Here is an 18450-nt window from a genome sequence, read left to right as displayed (position 1 = left end):
CCCGTTGTTAAGCAATAGCACACATGTCCGTAATAGTTCCCTCGGGTTCTTTATTGTTTGCTTTCCTCTTTCTTAAAAGCCATGTGCCTCCGCTGCACCAGTTATAGGACGAAGCCCTTGGTTTTATGTGCTGCAGGCTTTCAGGCTATGTGTGTGTAGAAGTGGCTCGTTTTCCTTAGATGCCTCCTAACTAAGTGATTTGGGAACTTTGGGGAGTAGAACTGAAGACCTTAAGCTATTTTTTCCTAATTTGAGATGCTTAGCAAAGATTTTTTTTTTTTTGGTCCAGTCGGAAGCAGAATCTTGCTGCATGTTTTTAAATATTCTGTTTTCCTTCTTAAAAATAGTTTGGGTCAAGGAGCGCCTGGGTGGCTCAGTTGGTTAAGCCGCTGCCTTCGGCTCAGGTCATGATCCTGGGGTCCTGGGATCGAGCCCCGCATCGGGCTCCCTGCTCAGCGGGAAGCCTGCTTCTCCCTCTGCCTCTGCCTGCCTCTCTGCCTACTTGTTCTCTCTCTCTGTCAAATAAATGAATAGAATCTTTAAAAAAAAAAAAAATAGTTTGGGTCTGGTCAAACCTGCATCTTCTTTAAAGTTACTTTGAAAGGGCCTTTGAAGTGTGGCTTTTTGTACACTGGACATTAGCATCTCTCCCTGGTCTCACATCTTTCTCAGTGAGATAATTTATTTCAGTTACTACAGTGAGACATTAACCCCAGCGGGCCTGCTCACGCATCTCATGAGGGAACTGTGCGAGCTGAGCTGGGGCCAAACCAAGAGCCCACTAACTTGGCAGAAGAAAAGTAGGTGACAGTTGCTTTACCTGTAAGAGAATGGAGATGATTTACAATATATGGTGATGCAGTGGCTCATAAATATGATTTTGAACTTTACTGTTGAATGCCTAAGGTTTCAGGTAGGCAGGTTTCTTTCCCTTCAGACTTTTCTTAGACATCTTTTAGAAGAAAAATGTTTCTTGACAGATCTTTTAGATTGTTCCAGGTACAGGTTAGTTATGAGGGTTTGAGGAGATGGTTTTCCGAGTCAGTTATGAAGCTGACACTGTTGTGGACATATTTTCATATTTCTCTGATCATTCAGACGGCCCTTCAAGAACTTGCAAGGCCTCTAGGTTGTCAGTAGGCTTTGGGTAAATTCCAGGGGGCATTGCTTACCTTTGTGTTGCACTGGCCCAAAAGACTGTATCATAGTGAATTTCCTTTAAGGGCATGTCCAAAATCTGGGAGTTTGGTTCATAAGCATCATGAAGTCCGAGAGAACCTCAAGAGAGTTCCTGTGTGTTGTCTCCCTGAGGCTCACATCTTTGGGGATCTGTGTCACCCGTGGCGTGTCCTTGGCCTCAAGTCAGCCGCAGCCCTCCTGATGGCTTGTCTTTTATTTCTGCTCTGATAGTTACGAGCTTCCCGGGGGCACCATACCCTGGAGAAGGGATGGGGACCCTACTCCTAGCATGCTTAGAACTTTATTGGTCAGTTGCTGTGGTTGGCCTTTGATTTATTTATTACTTATTTTGTTTTTTATTTTTTAGCCCTGAAGAAATTCAAGCTTCCCTTGTATTCTGAGTCCTGACCCTTCAGCTTTTATGCAGCGTCCACCCAGCAACTTTTCCTTTCTGATCCCCACAGTTTAGGGAGGAAAAAAAATTAAAATAGCTTTTTTTGCTTGTTCATTTGTTTGTTGTTGGTGGTTTTTGTGGGGTTTTTTTGTTTTTGTTTTTTTTGTTGTTGTTTTAACTCAAACTCTGAATCAAGGGGCTGGAAATCTTTTTTGCTTCCTTAATTACTTTTACGAAAGCAGCCAACGGCTTCTCTTTGGCAGTGGGGGAAGTGGTGAGGGTGACATTTGCTTAAAATCCTGTCCTGTTTTTTACCCACGACACTGAGATGAAGAAGTCAGGTTCTGGAGTTGAATAAAATGCATGCCAGTGGATTTGATGCCCAGAAAGATTGTCATCTCCTGGGCAGTACTTCAGCTCATGAATAAACCTCTGCTGGGAGGAAGTCCTCAGTGGTGAACTTTACTGACTGGCCCAGTGGGAGGGGGGTGGGCGCTAATTGACATGGATGTTAAAACTTTTCCTGCTAAGAAAATTTTATCAGATTGTGAGATCCTTGGGGACAACAAGTTCTAGGCCTCATGGCCTCGTTCAGTTTGCTTTCTTAGCATCTAGCAAGTGCCCGGCATATGGTAGGCTGTTCATTATTAACCCACTAAGCCTCACCACAAACCTATGTGGTTGTTAGGTAATGATCCTTATTTACAAGTGACCTAGCCATTTGGTAGTGGAGCCCTTATTCTTACTCGTGGCACTGTCTGCTTCAAATGATAGCTGGGCACCTAAGGAAGAGGAAGTTGCGACTTATTACAATGGACAGGGTCTTTCTTTGCTTTCTTGTCTGAGAGCGGAGTCTCCAGGTATGCCCCTCTCCTGCCTTCTGAGTTTTAAGTTCCTGAAATCTAGACCCTGATAGATGAATGAACTAATTACATAGGATAATCGATTTTCTTTCCAGGGATACCACAGTGTCCTCAACAATGGAAATAACCGGCCTCAAGATAGGAAAACCTTTTAAAATCTTTTCAGCTCTCCCTGACGTAGGGCGTGATGCCATGCTGATAGGCTGTTCCTGTAGCGTGAACACATTTCATGCAAAATCTCTTAAAAATAAGTCGTCTTGTAATAAATAACGTTGTTAAACCTGTATCTTCAGAGTTGAACTACACTTGTATTCGCTCTCCTTCAAAGCAGTCAAGTTTACAGCTGTCTCTTAATACCACAGATAAGGTTCAGCAACTATTGTCTTAATATTGTCTACATTCCTTTTTTTTTTTTTTTTGTTTAAACAGCTTTAACTGAAATCAGTTCTGCATATCAAACAAACATTTGGTTAATGTAAACTAAAACCCTTTCATATGACTGGGTGTTCTCAGGTTAGTTATTTGAGCCATTTTCACCATTGTTAAATCTTCACAAGTTGCTTTTGTTTGCCTCATGAAAGTTCAATATGGATAAACACAAAAATTCTTTGTGGTAACAGGTAAAGATTATAATAGTTTGTCTGTATAGGGAACACGATTACCTGAGCAAAGTCAGACGACCCAACATTAAGCTGTGAAAGCTCTACACTTCTTTAGAGGGCAGAGGTAAAAAGAGTTTGGGGGATGAATAGACTTGTACTTTGACGATAAAATTTGATTCTTTTCAAGTTGAAGATGAGTTTTCGAATATATGGAAAGTGGATAGAAAATAGTTTCTTACCCTTTCAAAACTTTACTCAGCCTCTCATCTACATATATTGGGATTGTTTCAGTTGCAAGGGACAGAAAACTCAGCCTGAATTGGCTTAAGTAGAAAAAGGCTTCAGGAACAGCTTGATCAAGGGCCAGGTGGTATCACCGCCTGGTTTTTATCTTTTTATCTTGCAGTTGCTTCCTACTTTGTTGTCTCCATTTTCCCCATTTGTGGCAAAATGGTTGTAGAATGCTCTTCCTGAATCTTCTCAGTCTTCAGACTTACTGTGATTGAACATTCGGTGATTGCCCCCATACCTGATTCTGCGACTAGAGAAATGTGGTGGGCTGATTGGCTGACACTTGGGTGGCACACTCCACCCCTGGTATTGGGGTTGGAGCTCTCCCCAGACCACATGGACTGGGGAGGTGGGTCATTTACCAAATGAATAGCGGGGTTTTGCTAGAATAGAAGGAGGAATGCTAAGGTGGCATATAATAACCATAGTAGGTTCATAGGAAGGAAAAGCAATTATTAATGTCTTTGCTGCTCTTTCTACCTATTATCATGTGCCCTGAGTTGAAAAGTAACAGTTTGAATGGCTGTAACTTTAATACACACCCCCACAATTAACTTTGTATTATTTCGTTATAAGGGCTAGGATTCTCACCAGCTCCTCCTGGCCCATAGTAAATTCTTTTTTGGTTTTAAATTTAAGAAACTTGAAATTGATATCTCTTAATATGTGTCTGTGTTTTGCTCTAAGTACTAGTCTTTAATAAAGATGTTTAATAAAAACTGATTTTGATCATATCTTCCCTACAGAGTGCAGGCTGCTCTATACTTTAGGATCTCAGTATTTGTGTTTTGTTTTGCTTTTTTTTGGTAAAATTTATTTTTATTAATTAATTTTTTTTTCAGGATTTGTTGATGAACATATAGTTTCCTCACGTCTGACTAATAAATGTGATGGAAAACCCCTCCCCACCCCAAGCTGGGTTTTCTCGCTAAGAAGACCTCAGTTTTAAGACTGCTCTTTTCTTGGCTTTGCAGAAATGCTCTGGAGACTCCAGGTTATATTGAAAACTGGTTAGGCTGAGCTTTTCTCACCTTTTCTCACCCTGTGGCAATTAAGTGACTGGCAGAGAATCGAGTGACGACCTTGTTGTCCTTGATTGTCCCTCACGAGGGCATTATAACAACTGCCTTCTCCTTATGGTCCCCAGGTCGAGTTCGAATGGCTGAGACAGTATTGGTTTCAAGGCAATCGATACAGAAAATGCACTGATTGGTGGTGTCAACCCATGACTCAACTGGAAGGACTGTGGAAGAAGATGGAAGGCGTGGTAAGTACATCAGGTCCGGGACCATATTTTCTGGGATGCTCTGCTCTGTAACTCCTCTGCTGCCTAATTTGCATAGGCAAATACATAATTGATTATTCTAAACTATTGAGTCAGGTAACTCTTGGTAAGGAACAGCCCCAATTTTGTCTGTACAAGCTCAGTTTAGTTCAGTGAGCGTTTTATCGAGTATTTCCAACATACAAGGCACCATGTTGGACACATGCTAGGAAGTGACGTGGAGGGAACAATAGTGCAGCAAGAAGATTTAAAATTCATTTGCCTTGTCAGACTCACCAGGCACCGTTCTAAGGGTTTTCCCCGTATTAACTTCTGAAATTCATACAACAGCCCTACGAAGTGTAGAAACTCTATATAAGAGTCTTAATTTATAGATGTGAAAACTGAGACATTGAGAAATTAAGTGCCTCGCCCAAGGTCAGAGAGTAAGTGGCTGAGCAAGATGGAGACCCAGGCAGTCTGGCTGTATGGCTTGTGCTCTTAACCACTACATTCAGTTTAACAAGGAGAGAGACGTGAATGTAGCCAGGTGTTACATTAGCTAAAATGAAAGCCTGTAATAGAGATTTAAAAAAAAAAAAAAAAAAAAATCACGGTCCAGAGGAGGGAGTATTAAATTCAGAGCACTGGACCCGGACTGTTGTGAAACAACAGATGTGGCTTTTGGGGACTTTGGATGGGGAGGAGTAGGGTCAGATAGGGCATTTGGAGAGGAACATCAGGCTCCAGGAAGTGCACTAACAAGATGGCAAGTGGGGAAGGACAGCCCGCCCTGGAGCAAGGCGTCAGGGGATGTAGTCGGAAGTGTAGCTGGAAGGAGAGTTGAGGCCACTTGCAAGTTTTGAATTGTCTTAATTTAAATAATAGTAATAGCAGACTCTTATGTGATACTTATGAAGTACCAGGCACTATTCCGAATGTTTTATATGTAACTTATTTAACTTTTATGACAACCCCATGAAGTAGGTATAATGGTTCTCTATTTCATAAACCAGGAGACTGAACCACAAAAGGTTTACATAACTTCCTCACGATCATACAGCCCCTGAAGTGGGGGGACCTGGGATTTGAACTCAGGAAGGCTGGCTCCAGAGTCAAGCCCTTCACTGCCTCACTGTCCTGCCTCCAAACCGTTGACTTGGGAACGTAGTGGAAAAGTGATAAAAGCCTGCCCAACTCTAGGTAGTACCACTGCACAGACTTGGAAATGTACTGGAAACAGTGAACTGGTCTGCAAAAATGTGTAGCTGCAAAAATGTGTATTTTATAATAATGAAAATATCAAGTCACAACCCTGAAGCGGTCTTAGTTTGAAAGTCTATGTCAGAATCCGGAAGTCCTTGCTTTCCAGACATCTCCTCAGATCTTTAAATGATGCCTTTTCATGGATATATGTCTGAGGAAGGAATGTTATAATCCTCCTTTTATTGTACTAACAGTATCACAAAAATGGATTCCTCCAAAGACCTGAGTCTCAGTGTAAAACTGAGCATTGTAAAACTGAGTTGGAGGTAATGAAAAGTCCATGCCTTAATCTCCTTAGTTAGTTCTATTCCTAAAATTAGGCTGTGTGGTGTATGCTCCATTTTTATGGGATGTATATATAAAGGCAGCTTCAGTTTCAGGGAATTTTTTACCGTGTTATTCTGGTTTTGTCCATTTACATATGAGTTAGAAGAACCTCTTTATTTGCCAGACTTTGACTCTTAAGACATCAGGTTGACTTTGGGATTGTAATTTGACAACTCCGCAGATTAGAACATTTGAATTGGCAAATAAATAAGAAAGGAACTCATTGATTTTGTTAAAAAAAAAAATTCTTTGCATTTCTTTTTGTTCAAGGTTTTGTTTTGTTTTTTTCTTCTTCTAAAGAGTAGTCTTTGGTGTTGGGAACTTACTGATTACATTCATTATGAATTCATTTAAAAGCTTTAGTTATAATTTTTTTTTTTAATCGGGCCATGGCACATTAGTTAGATGGAATATCTTCTGTTTACTTTATGACTCTTGTGCAAAAAATACCAAGAAGAAGAGCAATCTTCGGAGGGCTCCAGAGCGAGTTTCCTTGCAGTTGGTGTAGCATTACTGAGTGTTCTGAGTGAAATCAATGGCCCCAGTGTCTCTCCTCAGCCAGCCTCAGGGTGATCATTATCAGCTGAGTGAAGGTTTGGGCCAAGATAAAAGGGATGATACTTCCAAATTAAATTTAAGCATGGCTTCAAGCCTCTTTAAATGACCTTTAACAAATTCATAATAATTTATTTTTGCTATTGGAAGAGACAGAAGATAATGATCATTGGGAAAGTAAAGTCTATGGTTCTGGGGCTCTGTTAGTGCAGTGCCATCTGGTATTTGTGTACTGGGGGGCGGAGCTGGTGCTGGGCGCCTAGAATTCCTGCTTTGCACCAGCCCGCCTCCCATGTTCGCAGTTGCAAGCAGTAGGGGGCAGTGTTGAGCCACCAGTTTGAGGCCTCAAGATGCTGGCCTTTCAGGAAAATGCATACAAATGTACCATTAACTGTCAAGAATTATCCCTGTTGCTTCAAGTTAGCTGTAATCTCCAAGATTCCCTAACACAGGAAATCAGTTGTGGGTTAACAAATTCAACAGCAATTTAACATAAAAAGTGCACATTTGGATTCTGTAGAATTAGACTAATCTGAACAGCATTTCTGAACATACTCACTTTGCTTCCAGGGAATATATTACTCAAAATTATTATCCTTTTAGACAAATGATTCTTCTTTATCTCTGTGCTTTTATTTTTTTAATTGTAAAATCATGTGTATGTTATGGAAACACTTCTGTAATTAACGTATCTTGTCTGTTCTGCACCATAGTATCGATCTCTTTTGGTGAAAACAAAACAAAAAAACCTCAGGCAATATGTACATTACTTTTCACCTTTTGCTTATGAGTAAAGCAACCTCTGACGGCCCTTGTACCAGGGAAGAGACTGGTGTTGTGATTTCTCTCTGTCTCGGAGTTCTTTTTTTTTTTAAAGATTTTATTTATTTATTTGACAGAGAGAGACACATTGAGAGAGGAGCACAGGCAGGGGGAGTGGAGGGGGGAGAGGCAGGCTTCCCGCTGAGCGGGGAGCCTGATGCGGGGCTCGATCCCAGGACCCTGGGACCATGACCTGAGCCGAAGGCAGACGCTTAACGACTGAGCCACCCAGGCGCCCCTGTCTCGGTGTTCTTTTTCTTTTTCCACCACTTTGTGGTTGGAAGGTGTAGTCTCAGGTTGGATACAGAAGAATGGAAAATGAGCTTTGCAATCGCATTTCTTCCCTTAATGGTAATTGCTTCTTCACATGTCATAACCATATTTCAGAACGTTTAGTCCACTGTGTCTAAAACTCCCCTAGCCTCTACTTCCCATTCTCTGTTCCAGCAAGCACTGTTTTTAACACAGTTTATTCTCGCCACTTCTACCCCCCACCCCCAGGATAGTTTTACTCTGTGCTTGCTCTTGTATGTAAATGTTAAACCTTATATTTGAATGACATTCTGATAAAATACCACATTTTCCCTGAATATTACCTCATGAATTTATGAGCCATTAACCCCAAAGCAGCACAACCCTTTCGTATAACCTAAGAATTTAGCCTTGCCTTTTCTTCTCATCTTTGCTCCCTGTTCAGGATGGTATTATTATAACCCTGGAACGCTATTCAGATATTTGTATTTTATTTTATTTTCTTAAACCAACCCACCACCTCACAACCAAGATTACTGTATTATGAGGCGACTCTTCAGGATAAGAGAGAGTTACCATTTGAAAGAAACTGTACAAGCTTTGCTTTCTGGGTAAAGAGAAATATGAAAAGCCGAAGTCTCCTGTGAGGTGAGGAAGTCTTGCTGTAGCCAGAGATTCAATGGATAGGCCATTTGTCTCTCAGGGTCTGGTATCGTACTTTGCAAAACTGACATTTATTTTACCTATAAAAATGTTTTAACACCATCAAATTCACAACGATACGAGAAAGAATGCTAGGTGTTATGTCCTCTAAATTGATGACATTTATTCATTTCCCTTTGGCCTTAAAAAACAAAAGGTCAATTTAGTATAATCCAATGGAAATATTCTAGAATAATTTCCAGAGTAAACATTTTCAGAAGTACTGATGATTGATATACTGGAGAGAAATTTCTTCATGCTTTTTCTTTTCTTTCTTTTTTTTTTTTTAGTGCTGCTTTCGTTTAGGAGAGAAGAGTAGAATCCTGATCGTTTTGAATGTTTTGAATTGCATTTCCTGTCTTGACAGTTCTTCGTGCTGGGATAGCAGTGTGTTTATATGGCAGTTGGCCTTTCTAACCTTTATTGACTTTAGTGGGAAGGAGCCAAGACTGGAGCATTTTAATGTATCCGTTTTGAAACACTGTAAAACACAATATATAATTATGTTGGGTAAGCTATAGGCTGCATTAAATTCTACCATTTATGTTAAAATTTGACACAGGAGAGCAGAGAGACCTGGAAAACGAGTAGGTGTTTTATTTAATTCTGTTACCAGTTTCTTGTTGTTAAAAGTTTTAAGAGAGAAAGGTACTTACAAATGTAAAGCTTGTCCTTTACAAGTTTGTTATAATAGTTTAATTTCGAGATGAGTCATGCGTTTTTCCTTGTCATTTTGGCCTGTGTCAATCATCTGCGAGAGCTCATGCCAGGAGCCTGTCCACGGCTGTCTGGTGGAGCCTTTCCTGGTATAGCTTACACAGTCCTGGGCAGTGACTGAGCCGAGGAGCAGTTTGTTTGTTTTTGGAGAGATTAATGAAGCTCTCATCACAATGCTTTAGATTAAATTCTTTGTAGCTGAACAGAGGAACAAGGCTGCTTTTTCATACACTGAAATATACACTGGGTATCCCAGTATTGGCTATTCTATTACAGTTCAATTAGCTAAGTTCATTTTAAACTTTCTTCTAAGATTAAAGATTTTGGGGGGGTATGAGGAATAATAAAATTAAAATTACATATTAATTTTCTGCCCATGTTAATAGTGAAGTTACCAACTCATATTCATATACGTCTGTGTAAATATATGTGTGTGTATCTATATAAATATCTCCCCTTTTAGTGTTAATGTATATACTGAATTATATTTGCAAACATAATCCTTGCTTCCATTTTTCAGAAGTAGCATCACTGATAAAGGAGCAGAAGATATTATAGTAATTTAGGATTTGGTGTGAGATGTCTGGTGGTTTTAAATTAAAATTTAAGTTCCTTTCTCCCTTTTTTGACTGGTGCAGTGCTGAGTGGCTCAGGATAAGCACAGATTGGAGGCAGGTTAACAGTCACAAGTATCCAATAATTCAAATTATGTACACAGACACTGAGTTTGGGGACCTCTATATTTAACTTTGGAAATTTGGAGGAAAAAAAAGAAAAAATGTCACTTTTCAGCTACAGTGGCTAAAAATCCTGGGCTCACCTTTTTTGTTATCTTAAACGTGTTCACTGAACGTTGCTGCTTTCCACCCTCCTCCCTCCCCAGCCCCCCACCGCTGTTCCCCACAGCGCATTGTTCTATTAAGAGTAAAATATCTGAGGGGAAATTGTATGTGTAATTTAGCAATGAATTTCTAACAGGTTTTGATTCCTTCTTTGATTGCCTTCTGGATTTCTCTCAGAGTTTTCCAGTTTTTCCCTTAGTTGCTGCAGACTTAGTAATGAATTAAAAAAAAAAAAAAAGCATTGTGTATCCTGTCTTTTTGGGAAAAAAAATTTACAATTCCAAGAGAATTCAGGCTTAAGCTTGAGAAACAGAATGTGCATCGAAAGCACAAAGGACTATGTTTATGATTCTCTTTGAAGTGTTTTTGCAACTGGATAAGGAAAATTTTAGAAACCGTCTGATAGTGTTCAGGGTAAATACTTAAACCCCTTTAGAGAATTTCACACACAGATACTGTGCAGCAGAAAAAAGGGATACTTATGTTTCTTAAAGCTGCTACAGCCTACAGCTTTGTACTTAAAGACAGAGGTGTTGAATAGAATTCTACTGAGGATACATCCAGTGACAATATCTCCGGGAATATCAGAGCAAACCAGTGGGTAGGACTTTCTGTTTTTAACCCTTACTTGTGCTGTATGGGAGTTGAGCGTTATTGGTACCAAGCACTAGGATGTGCCTGTTACATCCCAGGAATGTGAAGAGGATCGTTCAGGTGCCTCTGCTCTGCACACAAGAGGAACAAGGCTAAAGAAGCCGAAAACAGCGAGACAGAGTGACGGAAGCTGGGAAACTCCCAAGTACGAGCCTTGCCATCTCTCTTAACTCTTGTTAGCACACGCAGAGAAAACCTGGAATAAACAGCCACAGTTTCTCTTTTAGCCTCGATTCCATAGGCTTTAGCTACATTTTGCTAGCCTTTGTTAAATGCACACGCACACACACACACGTGCGCACACGCACACACAGGCACACGTGCACGTTTCACACATGTTCTGTTTTCTTTTCAGATAGACAGATTTGGTTGTTTTAAGTAATTGTAACCACGCCAGATTTCAGATTGATGCAGAGGTGTGAAGATCCTGCTTCTTTCCCCTGGGGGTGCTCTTGCAGCCTTGGCTGCTGGCATATCTTTTGGATTCCTTTGACTAGCCAACCATCATAGCATTTCAGATATGAATCAGAACTCTGGGTGCCAGATTGGGGTGTCAGTAATTTCCATTTTTTCCTGGAAAAGTTACAGCCCCAAACAATTCTATACCTTATTTCTTCTAGTTCTTTTGGAGGGTGGGTGGCTGAGGTGGGGAGTAGGGCATTAAATTCAGCTCTAGTCTGTCGTTTATCTTATTAGAAAGACTTTTGAAATATTCTAGAAGAGTCTCTGTTTAGAAGAATGAAGTTATGTTAGAAAAAAATCGGCAGGCCTACAGTTTTGAAAGAAAAACAAGATCTCCACAGGATGTATGCTAGTTGTTGGGAACATTATCAAGATTATAGGATCTTTTTTTCCCCAAGTTGGTTAATGAATGGTCCCTAAAACTGTTACCTTCTGAAGAAAATTGTTACGATGATCAAATGAAAAAGTATATAACATATAAAATACTGTACACACGCAGGCATCAGCACTGGTGATTTTATTTTATTTATTTTATTTTTTTTTTAAGATTATTTGTTTGACAGAGAGAGACACAGCGAGAGAGGGAACACAAGCAGGGGGTGCGGGAGAGGGAGAAGAAGGCTTCCCGCTGAGCAGGGAGCCCGATGCGGGACTCGATCCCAGGACCCTGGGATCATGACCTGAGCCGAAGGCAGATGCTTAACGACTGAGCCACGCAGGTGCCCCGATTTTATTTTATTTTTTTAAGGATCTTATTTATTAAAGAGAGAGAGCACGAGCAGGGGGAGGGGCAGAGAGAGAGGGAGAAACAAACTCCCTGCTGAGCGTGGAGCCCAACATGGGGCTCCATCCCAGGATCCTAATAAGATCATGACCTGAGCCGAAGGCAGACGCTTAACCGACTGAGCCACCCATGCGCCCCACCACCAGTGATTTTAAAAAAGTGATTTGACTGAGTCCCCCTTAGTGACAGCGTCTCTCCCCTTTTCTCATCTCCCTTCCTCCAGAACTGGGGTCAGTCCTGGAGCTAGAGGGACTCAATGAATTGGAGCCCAGTGCTACTCTGGTAATGTTTCTACCCCACTGTGGGCTAAATACTTTGGGAAGCTGGGCTGGGAATCTCTCCATATTTTGCAAAAATGTCTCTGTGGAGAAATGTGCTCCCAGTGCCAAAATCTGACTTACCAGAGAGCTCTGGGAACACATTAAGTCGGCTCCTCCGTGCATTAAGGGTAAGAACCATGATCCTGCTCTCTTTTCATTGACATCTGCAAAAGAATGACCTTTTTTTAAACTAAGGGAAACTTGATATGTTGCCTTTTCAGTATTCCTGAAAGTATCTCTGTGATCATTTGTAGATGATGTTTTTAACACCATCTTTTCCCCTAACATGTAAATTATGATTGACTTTTTTTTGTATTTCCTCTATGTGACCTCAGCCCATCTGGAACCACCTGTGACGATCTCATTTGTAAATTTTTCCTTGATGTGTATAAAAATCTCAGATAACCTCTAACTTGTTTTTGATTGATTGACAAAATTAGCCTTCAAATAAAAATCTGGAGTACTATGGCAATACTCAAAATTAATTTTTACTGTTTCAGACATATCTGCTTTGGTCATGAAGACTTGGAACAGGTGGTAGCTTGATAGTGTATATCCCTTTACTTAAATATTATTAATTTAAATGAGCAATTATGAAATACCCAGAATAATGCATCAGATCTTTAACAGATGTTGGGGGATCAAGAGGGCTTGTATTTTATTTAACGTCATATACTTTTCATGCAGTTAGTAGTGAATTTTTTAACGGATGGAAGTGGTGGGATATTCCAGTGCCTGTAATAAATTATCTATTATCTGGGTACTGGTGTCTGATGTCTTGGAGACCTGAATAGTGGTTGGGCAAGGTGGACCGTGTTTAGCTATTTAGTCATAATATCTCAAATGTAACATATCTCAAACCAAACTCTTGATTCCTATAATCTCCAGGTCTTTCTCCCAGGATCACACAATTCAATAATTTGCACTGTCCAGTTACTCAACCTGTAACCTTGGAGTTCTCTTGATTTATCGGTGAATCCTGTTAACTCTGTTTTCAAAATATTCATGATCTGGCCACCCTTCACCACCCTCTGTGCTACCACTTTCGTAAGAACCACCATCATTTGTCCAAATAGCCTCCCTGCTTCTACCACCCTGCGTCCATCCCTGTGAGAGTGTTCCTTTATTTTTTTAAAAGATTTTATGTATTTATTTGTCAGAGAGAGAGAGAGAGAGTGCACGCACAAGCGGGGGGAGCGGCAGGCAAAGGGAGAAGCAGACTCCCCGCTGAGCAGGGAGCCCAATGTGGGACTCGATCCCAGGACCCTGGGATCAGGACCTGAGCTGAAGGCAGATACTTAACCGACTGAGCCACCCAGGCATCCCTAGAGAGTGTTCCTTTAAAATAGAAGTCTGGTATTTCACTCCCCAGCCCAAACTTATCAACACGTGCAGACATCCCACTTCCTCTCAACGAGCCTAGAGCACTACAGGGTCTGTCCGCCCTTCCCCCAGAACATTATTTCTCCTCCCTCCCAACCCCCCACTCACCCTCCTACTGTCTTTAGAACATGCCCAGCCTCCTCCTGCATCATGGCCTTTGCATTTGTTGTCGCCGCCATCTAGAATATTCTTCCCTCTGTTAATTTGCATGACTCACTCCCTCACCTCATTCAGGTCTCTCTGCTCATGTCACTCCTTGAAGAGTTTCTTATGATAAAGAGTGCCTTGCCCTGTTCCACTTTGCTTCCTATTGCTCTCCACCATCTGCCATGATCCTCGTTTATTGTCTGCCTCTACCTAATATAATCCCTGTGAGAGCCGGACTTTGTCTCCTTCATTGTGATTTCCCCAGCTCCTCGAACAGTAGGTACCCGACACTTGTTGAAGAAACAAATCGATGTGAGGTCAGCGTTCCGGTCCAGCCATTTCCTCCCACCCACGTTAAACAGCATGGCCTTTAATAAATTCTTTTTAACTCTGTACATTTCCCTAAAATGTCAGGTCCTGCTTAGCAGGAATATTGTGGAGTTAGTTTCATTTTTAAACAAATGTAACTCTCCCAAACAATACCCCCAAACACCTTTAACATTTAAAAAATTAATAATATCGAGAGCACAGAGGATGCCTGAGAAGGTCCTGTTTTATGCCTTTGGCATTTACTCTGAGAAGATTGAGCAGTCACTGGCAAACAACTTATGCAAATATGAAAAAAATTTTTTAAATGGGAGGTGTAAGTAGCTTATTAGCAGCAGTGCTGCTAAAAGTTAGAATCGTGGTGTTTCGTCTCATCTATTGGCATTATTTGTATTTTAGATTTTCCTGTTCTTGGAAAACTTAATAGAGTAAAATTGTCAAAAAATTAAATGAGTTCCCCAACAGAGCTTGGACTTTTTATTACTAATTTCCGAAAGTTATATAGGGAAAGCAGTGTATACTGGACAGGTTTTGGGCACAGAACTAGGGAAATCTCTGAGGAGTAAACTGACTTCCGCTAGACAAGCTGAAAACTGATTAAAATATTTATCATCCTTTGGGTATGCAATAGCTTTTGATGATGGAAGGCATATTAATATTCATCTTTGCTGCTTGTCTACACTTCAGACAGATCCTCGGAAAGGATGTTCAGATGACCAGTTTTCTTTCCTCACCAGGAGTCCTTGAGCCCCAGTACAGCTTGGAACCAAGAAATGCCTTGTGATGTGATTGAGCTTTTCCTCTGGGGGCTGGGGCTGGGGGAATACAAACCAGGAGAGACCTCTGGGCTGGAAAGCTTTAAAGGATTACTGCTTTCTCACAGGAAGTCTTTTGCTAGAACAAAGGGAAAAGTTTGGTTGTAATTTTACAAGCAGCAGAACTGCTATTGCTGAGTTGAGTCCACGAGGCAGCCCTGGCTCCTTGAGTGAAGTGGTGGGGGATCCAGGCCTTACCAAGGGTTTCAATGTGCATGCCACTGGAGGCTGAAGATTCCTCACTCCTTTCCCCTACGTTTGTTAAGGAAGAAGGAGAGAAATCAGTGGTGTTGGCTGCTGACCCCAAGGTCGTCTGACTGGTTGTTCTGGAATGTTCCATCTCTCCTTTGTCTTGAGACAGAGTGAATATATATGGTATCCTCCTAGCCAGGCATAAGGAGCACAAGGTGGCCTGCTGGGGTTCTCAGGATCTATCTCTAAAATGTTTTTTTTCCTTTGCTGGGAAAAAGAATCTGGCTCAGTTAGTTTAGTTAGCTAGGCAGTGTTGTTTTCTGTCTAGATTGGAATAGTCTTGATTACATTTCAAGGGGAAGGGGACAGCAAATAAGGGCTCTGAAAGAAACTGACCTCCTTACTGAGTGGGCTGCAAAGCCTGGAAATTGATAGAATAGTCTCATAAAAAAGGCTGTTGTGTTAAGACCCTTAGTTTCTGTCTTTTAAATCTGGAACATTAACACCTTTTGCATTTTCTTTTTTGTTATTCCACACTGAGATCTTTTGATGGAATGTACCTTAAAAAAAAATTGGGACCGTAATGATATTTGCAACCTATTTTAATAGAGTGGCATCAAAAAAGAAATATTCATTCTTCATTCTAGTCATTTCCTCATTCATCTGCTTCACTTTGTGCAGATAAGTGTGAAGTTCTACAAAAAGCCAGGCCTTCTGTCTCCCAGGTTGATAAGGCACAAGGCAGTAAGTAATTCAGAGGAAGAAAAATCAAAGGGGAGAGTGGATTCTGACATAGGCCTTTGGGAATACAGAGGATTTTGATAGATGGCAATGGGTGGAGGATATTCAGAGATGCTAGAAGCAGAGACATCATGGTGGGAAAACACAAAATCTGCTCACAAACTTGATTAGACTGGATGGAGTGTGGTTTGTGTGAGTCCGGTAGTGAGAGATAAGATTAGGGAGATTAGCAAGGAGCCTTTTCTAATGCATTTCTTTGCAAGGTACAGTGCTTTCACCCCTTAATGACTGCCTTCCTCAAACAGTCATGGAAAGCCAAGTGCTAATCATGGGCAGCTAAAAAGAAAATGAAATCTATCCTATGATCTTGCATTGGCAAAGGGGAAAGCGTCAAAATTCTATTATTTGTCCAAATTTCAAGACCTATCTGCATCCCGAATACGGCAAATAAGCAACACTGTCCATTTGCGGAAGGAACTACAAACGAGTTGATGTATTTTCCTGCCAAGGTCTTTTTTTTTCCCTCACAAATTGAGTATCAGCCTCATAATTTTGAATTTCGGTCAGAGGCAGGTCTTCCCCTGTGTGAGCCATTTCTGATTCTCTTCCTCTTTAGGTCTCTCTCATTTTATTTTACTTTTTTGATATGGGAATTGAGGTCCGGAGGAGGCGACATCTCCACCCCCTCTTGGAGAGGCGACAGTTTGGAGGACTTAAGTACTTGCATAAAAGTCTTTTGAAATACAGCCAACGTGTCATTCATGAGTTATTTGATTGGGTTCAGGATAGCGGGTGTGGTAATCTGTCATTTCCACTGCTGAAATCGAGTGGTTTCTTTCCCACGCAGAAGCCCCCCCTTCCTTTGGCTGATAGCTCCCCATTCGTGCTTGGACACCCCATGCTGCCCTGTGTTTGCTGGCACGTTTTGGCTTGTCAGTCATACCACTTCAAAGACTGAGTCCCTGTTCACAGTGTAAATGGTGGTGGTTCACTCTGGGTTCTCCCACCTTGATGGATCGATTTCTGCTAGACTCGCCTTCTTTCCCTCTTATGTGATGTTATGATTTCCCAGTGACGGGTTTTATTACTTTTTAAGGCACGAGGCGTTAATTCTTGAGTGACTGATAACTCTGTGACTTTGTTCTTCAGACGGGGGCTTCTGCGGGATTATCTCAGCTTTGATTCTGCTCAGGAATCTAAGGTCTGAAGCGAATTTAGAGGCCCCCGTCTCTCCGTACATATTGGTGAGATGAAGAAACGAAACTATGGGACTGCTGTTTCATTTTACTAGAGAGCCTTCTGAAAGCCACACGCAAGTGACGCTTCCCCTAGAGAACCCAATGGGCTTCGTGCTTTTTAAAATGCTATCTTCTTGATATCTCTTGGTGTCTCTTTCTTCCTCACAATGCCAAAAGAAACTGGTAGCAGCGATTTGTCATTGCTTCATTTCTTTCAAGGCCTGGAATCTTTGCCCCATGCTCTTTATGTACCGACTCTACTGGGGTGCTCACACTGCAAGGCTTGGGCAAGAGGCCCAGCTGCCGTGGAATCTTGCAGTGTCAGAGAGCATCTTGCAGAGCCGAGAGACGAGCATCCCTTTCTCTTCCTTTTGGAAAAGGAAGGGCCCAGAAGGTACAGAGGCCTGTCTGGGGACAACAGAGCCAAATGCTAGTGGACCTAGAGCCCAGATTTCCCCATTCCCAGTTGAGCGTTGGCCACCATTCCCAAGTCTCCCAGTGGCTGTGCCTTCTCTTCTCTACCAACTTTCAACTGGATGCCAAGTAGCAGAATATAATGACATGAATGTTGCTCTGGACCCTTCTCTCTGCCCTGTGTTCGGGCCTGGCAGATCAAAATTTGGCTCTTTCCTGTCGAGGTGGACATACTGTTTTTGCCTGGCCAGCATCTGTTTTTCCTTCTCTAATGGCATCTGGATGTTGCCTCGTGGACCCACTTCCTACAGTGGCTCCAGGTCGAGAGGTGCATTGACTTAGTCTGGCTACCTCATGAGCATGTGGTGAGCTGTCTCAGGACTGTTTGCTGATGCCTGTACATGGTGCAGAATTCGACAACTACAGAAAGCATGTGAATAGTGCAAAGTCAGTCTTTCTCCCTACTCCTTCCCCCAGCCACCCTTTTCCCTTCCCTGGAGCCCAGCACCCTTCACAATGTTTTCTGTACCTTTCCAGAGACGTTCTATATACTGACAAACCTTTATGTGTTGTTTCTCAAATGAATAACGCTCTGCTCAGAGGTCTTTCCATATTTGTACATTCTTTTAAACGACTGCCTGGTTTTTCATTGTGCGGTTTCATAATTTAACCAGTCCCCTACTGTCTTCAGTCTTCTGCTTTCACTAATAATGTTGAAATGAATATTGTGATACATAAGATTTTCACGTATACCATCTATGGTAGTATCCAATAGCAGAACTGCTGGATCAAAGGATATGTGTATTTTTAGTTTGAAGAGGGACAGTCAAATTGCCTTCCACAGAGTTTGGGGCAGAGTTTGTGCGTGCGTGTATGTGTGTGCACGTGCGCGCATGC

At 41.6% G+C, this 18450-nt stretch overlaps 1 protein-coding gene across 4 annotated transcripts in view; it reads left to right on the top strand.

Annotated features, from left to right (window-relative positions):
- FTO (FTO alpha-ketoglutarate dependent dioxygenase) overlaps positions 1 to 18450 on the top strand; it is a 373561-nt gene that overhangs the window by 166934 nt on the left and 188177 nt on the right. For all 4 annotated transcript variants that reach the window (XM_006732590.3, XM_031027338.2, XM_081806585.1 and 1 more), the window contains one exon: positions 4477 to 4596. In XM_006732590.3, coding sequence (XP_006732653.2) covers positions 4477 to 4596 — 120 coding nt within the window. The remainder of the gene's footprint in view (positions 1 to 4476; positions 4597 to 18450) is intronic.

The sequence above is a fragment of the Leptonychotes weddellii genome, chromosome 16 (assembly GCF_054177405.1).
Source record: "Leptonychotes weddellii isolate Sample4059 chromosome 16, ASM5417740v2, whole genome shotgun sequence".
Classification (NCBI taxonomy): domain Eukaryota; kingdom Metazoa; phylum Chordata; class Mammalia; order Carnivora; family Phocidae; genus Leptonychotes; species Leptonychotes weddellii.
The sequence above is the reverse complement of the archived record's forward strand: the minus strand, read 5'-3'. Positions and strand labels throughout refer to the sequence as shown.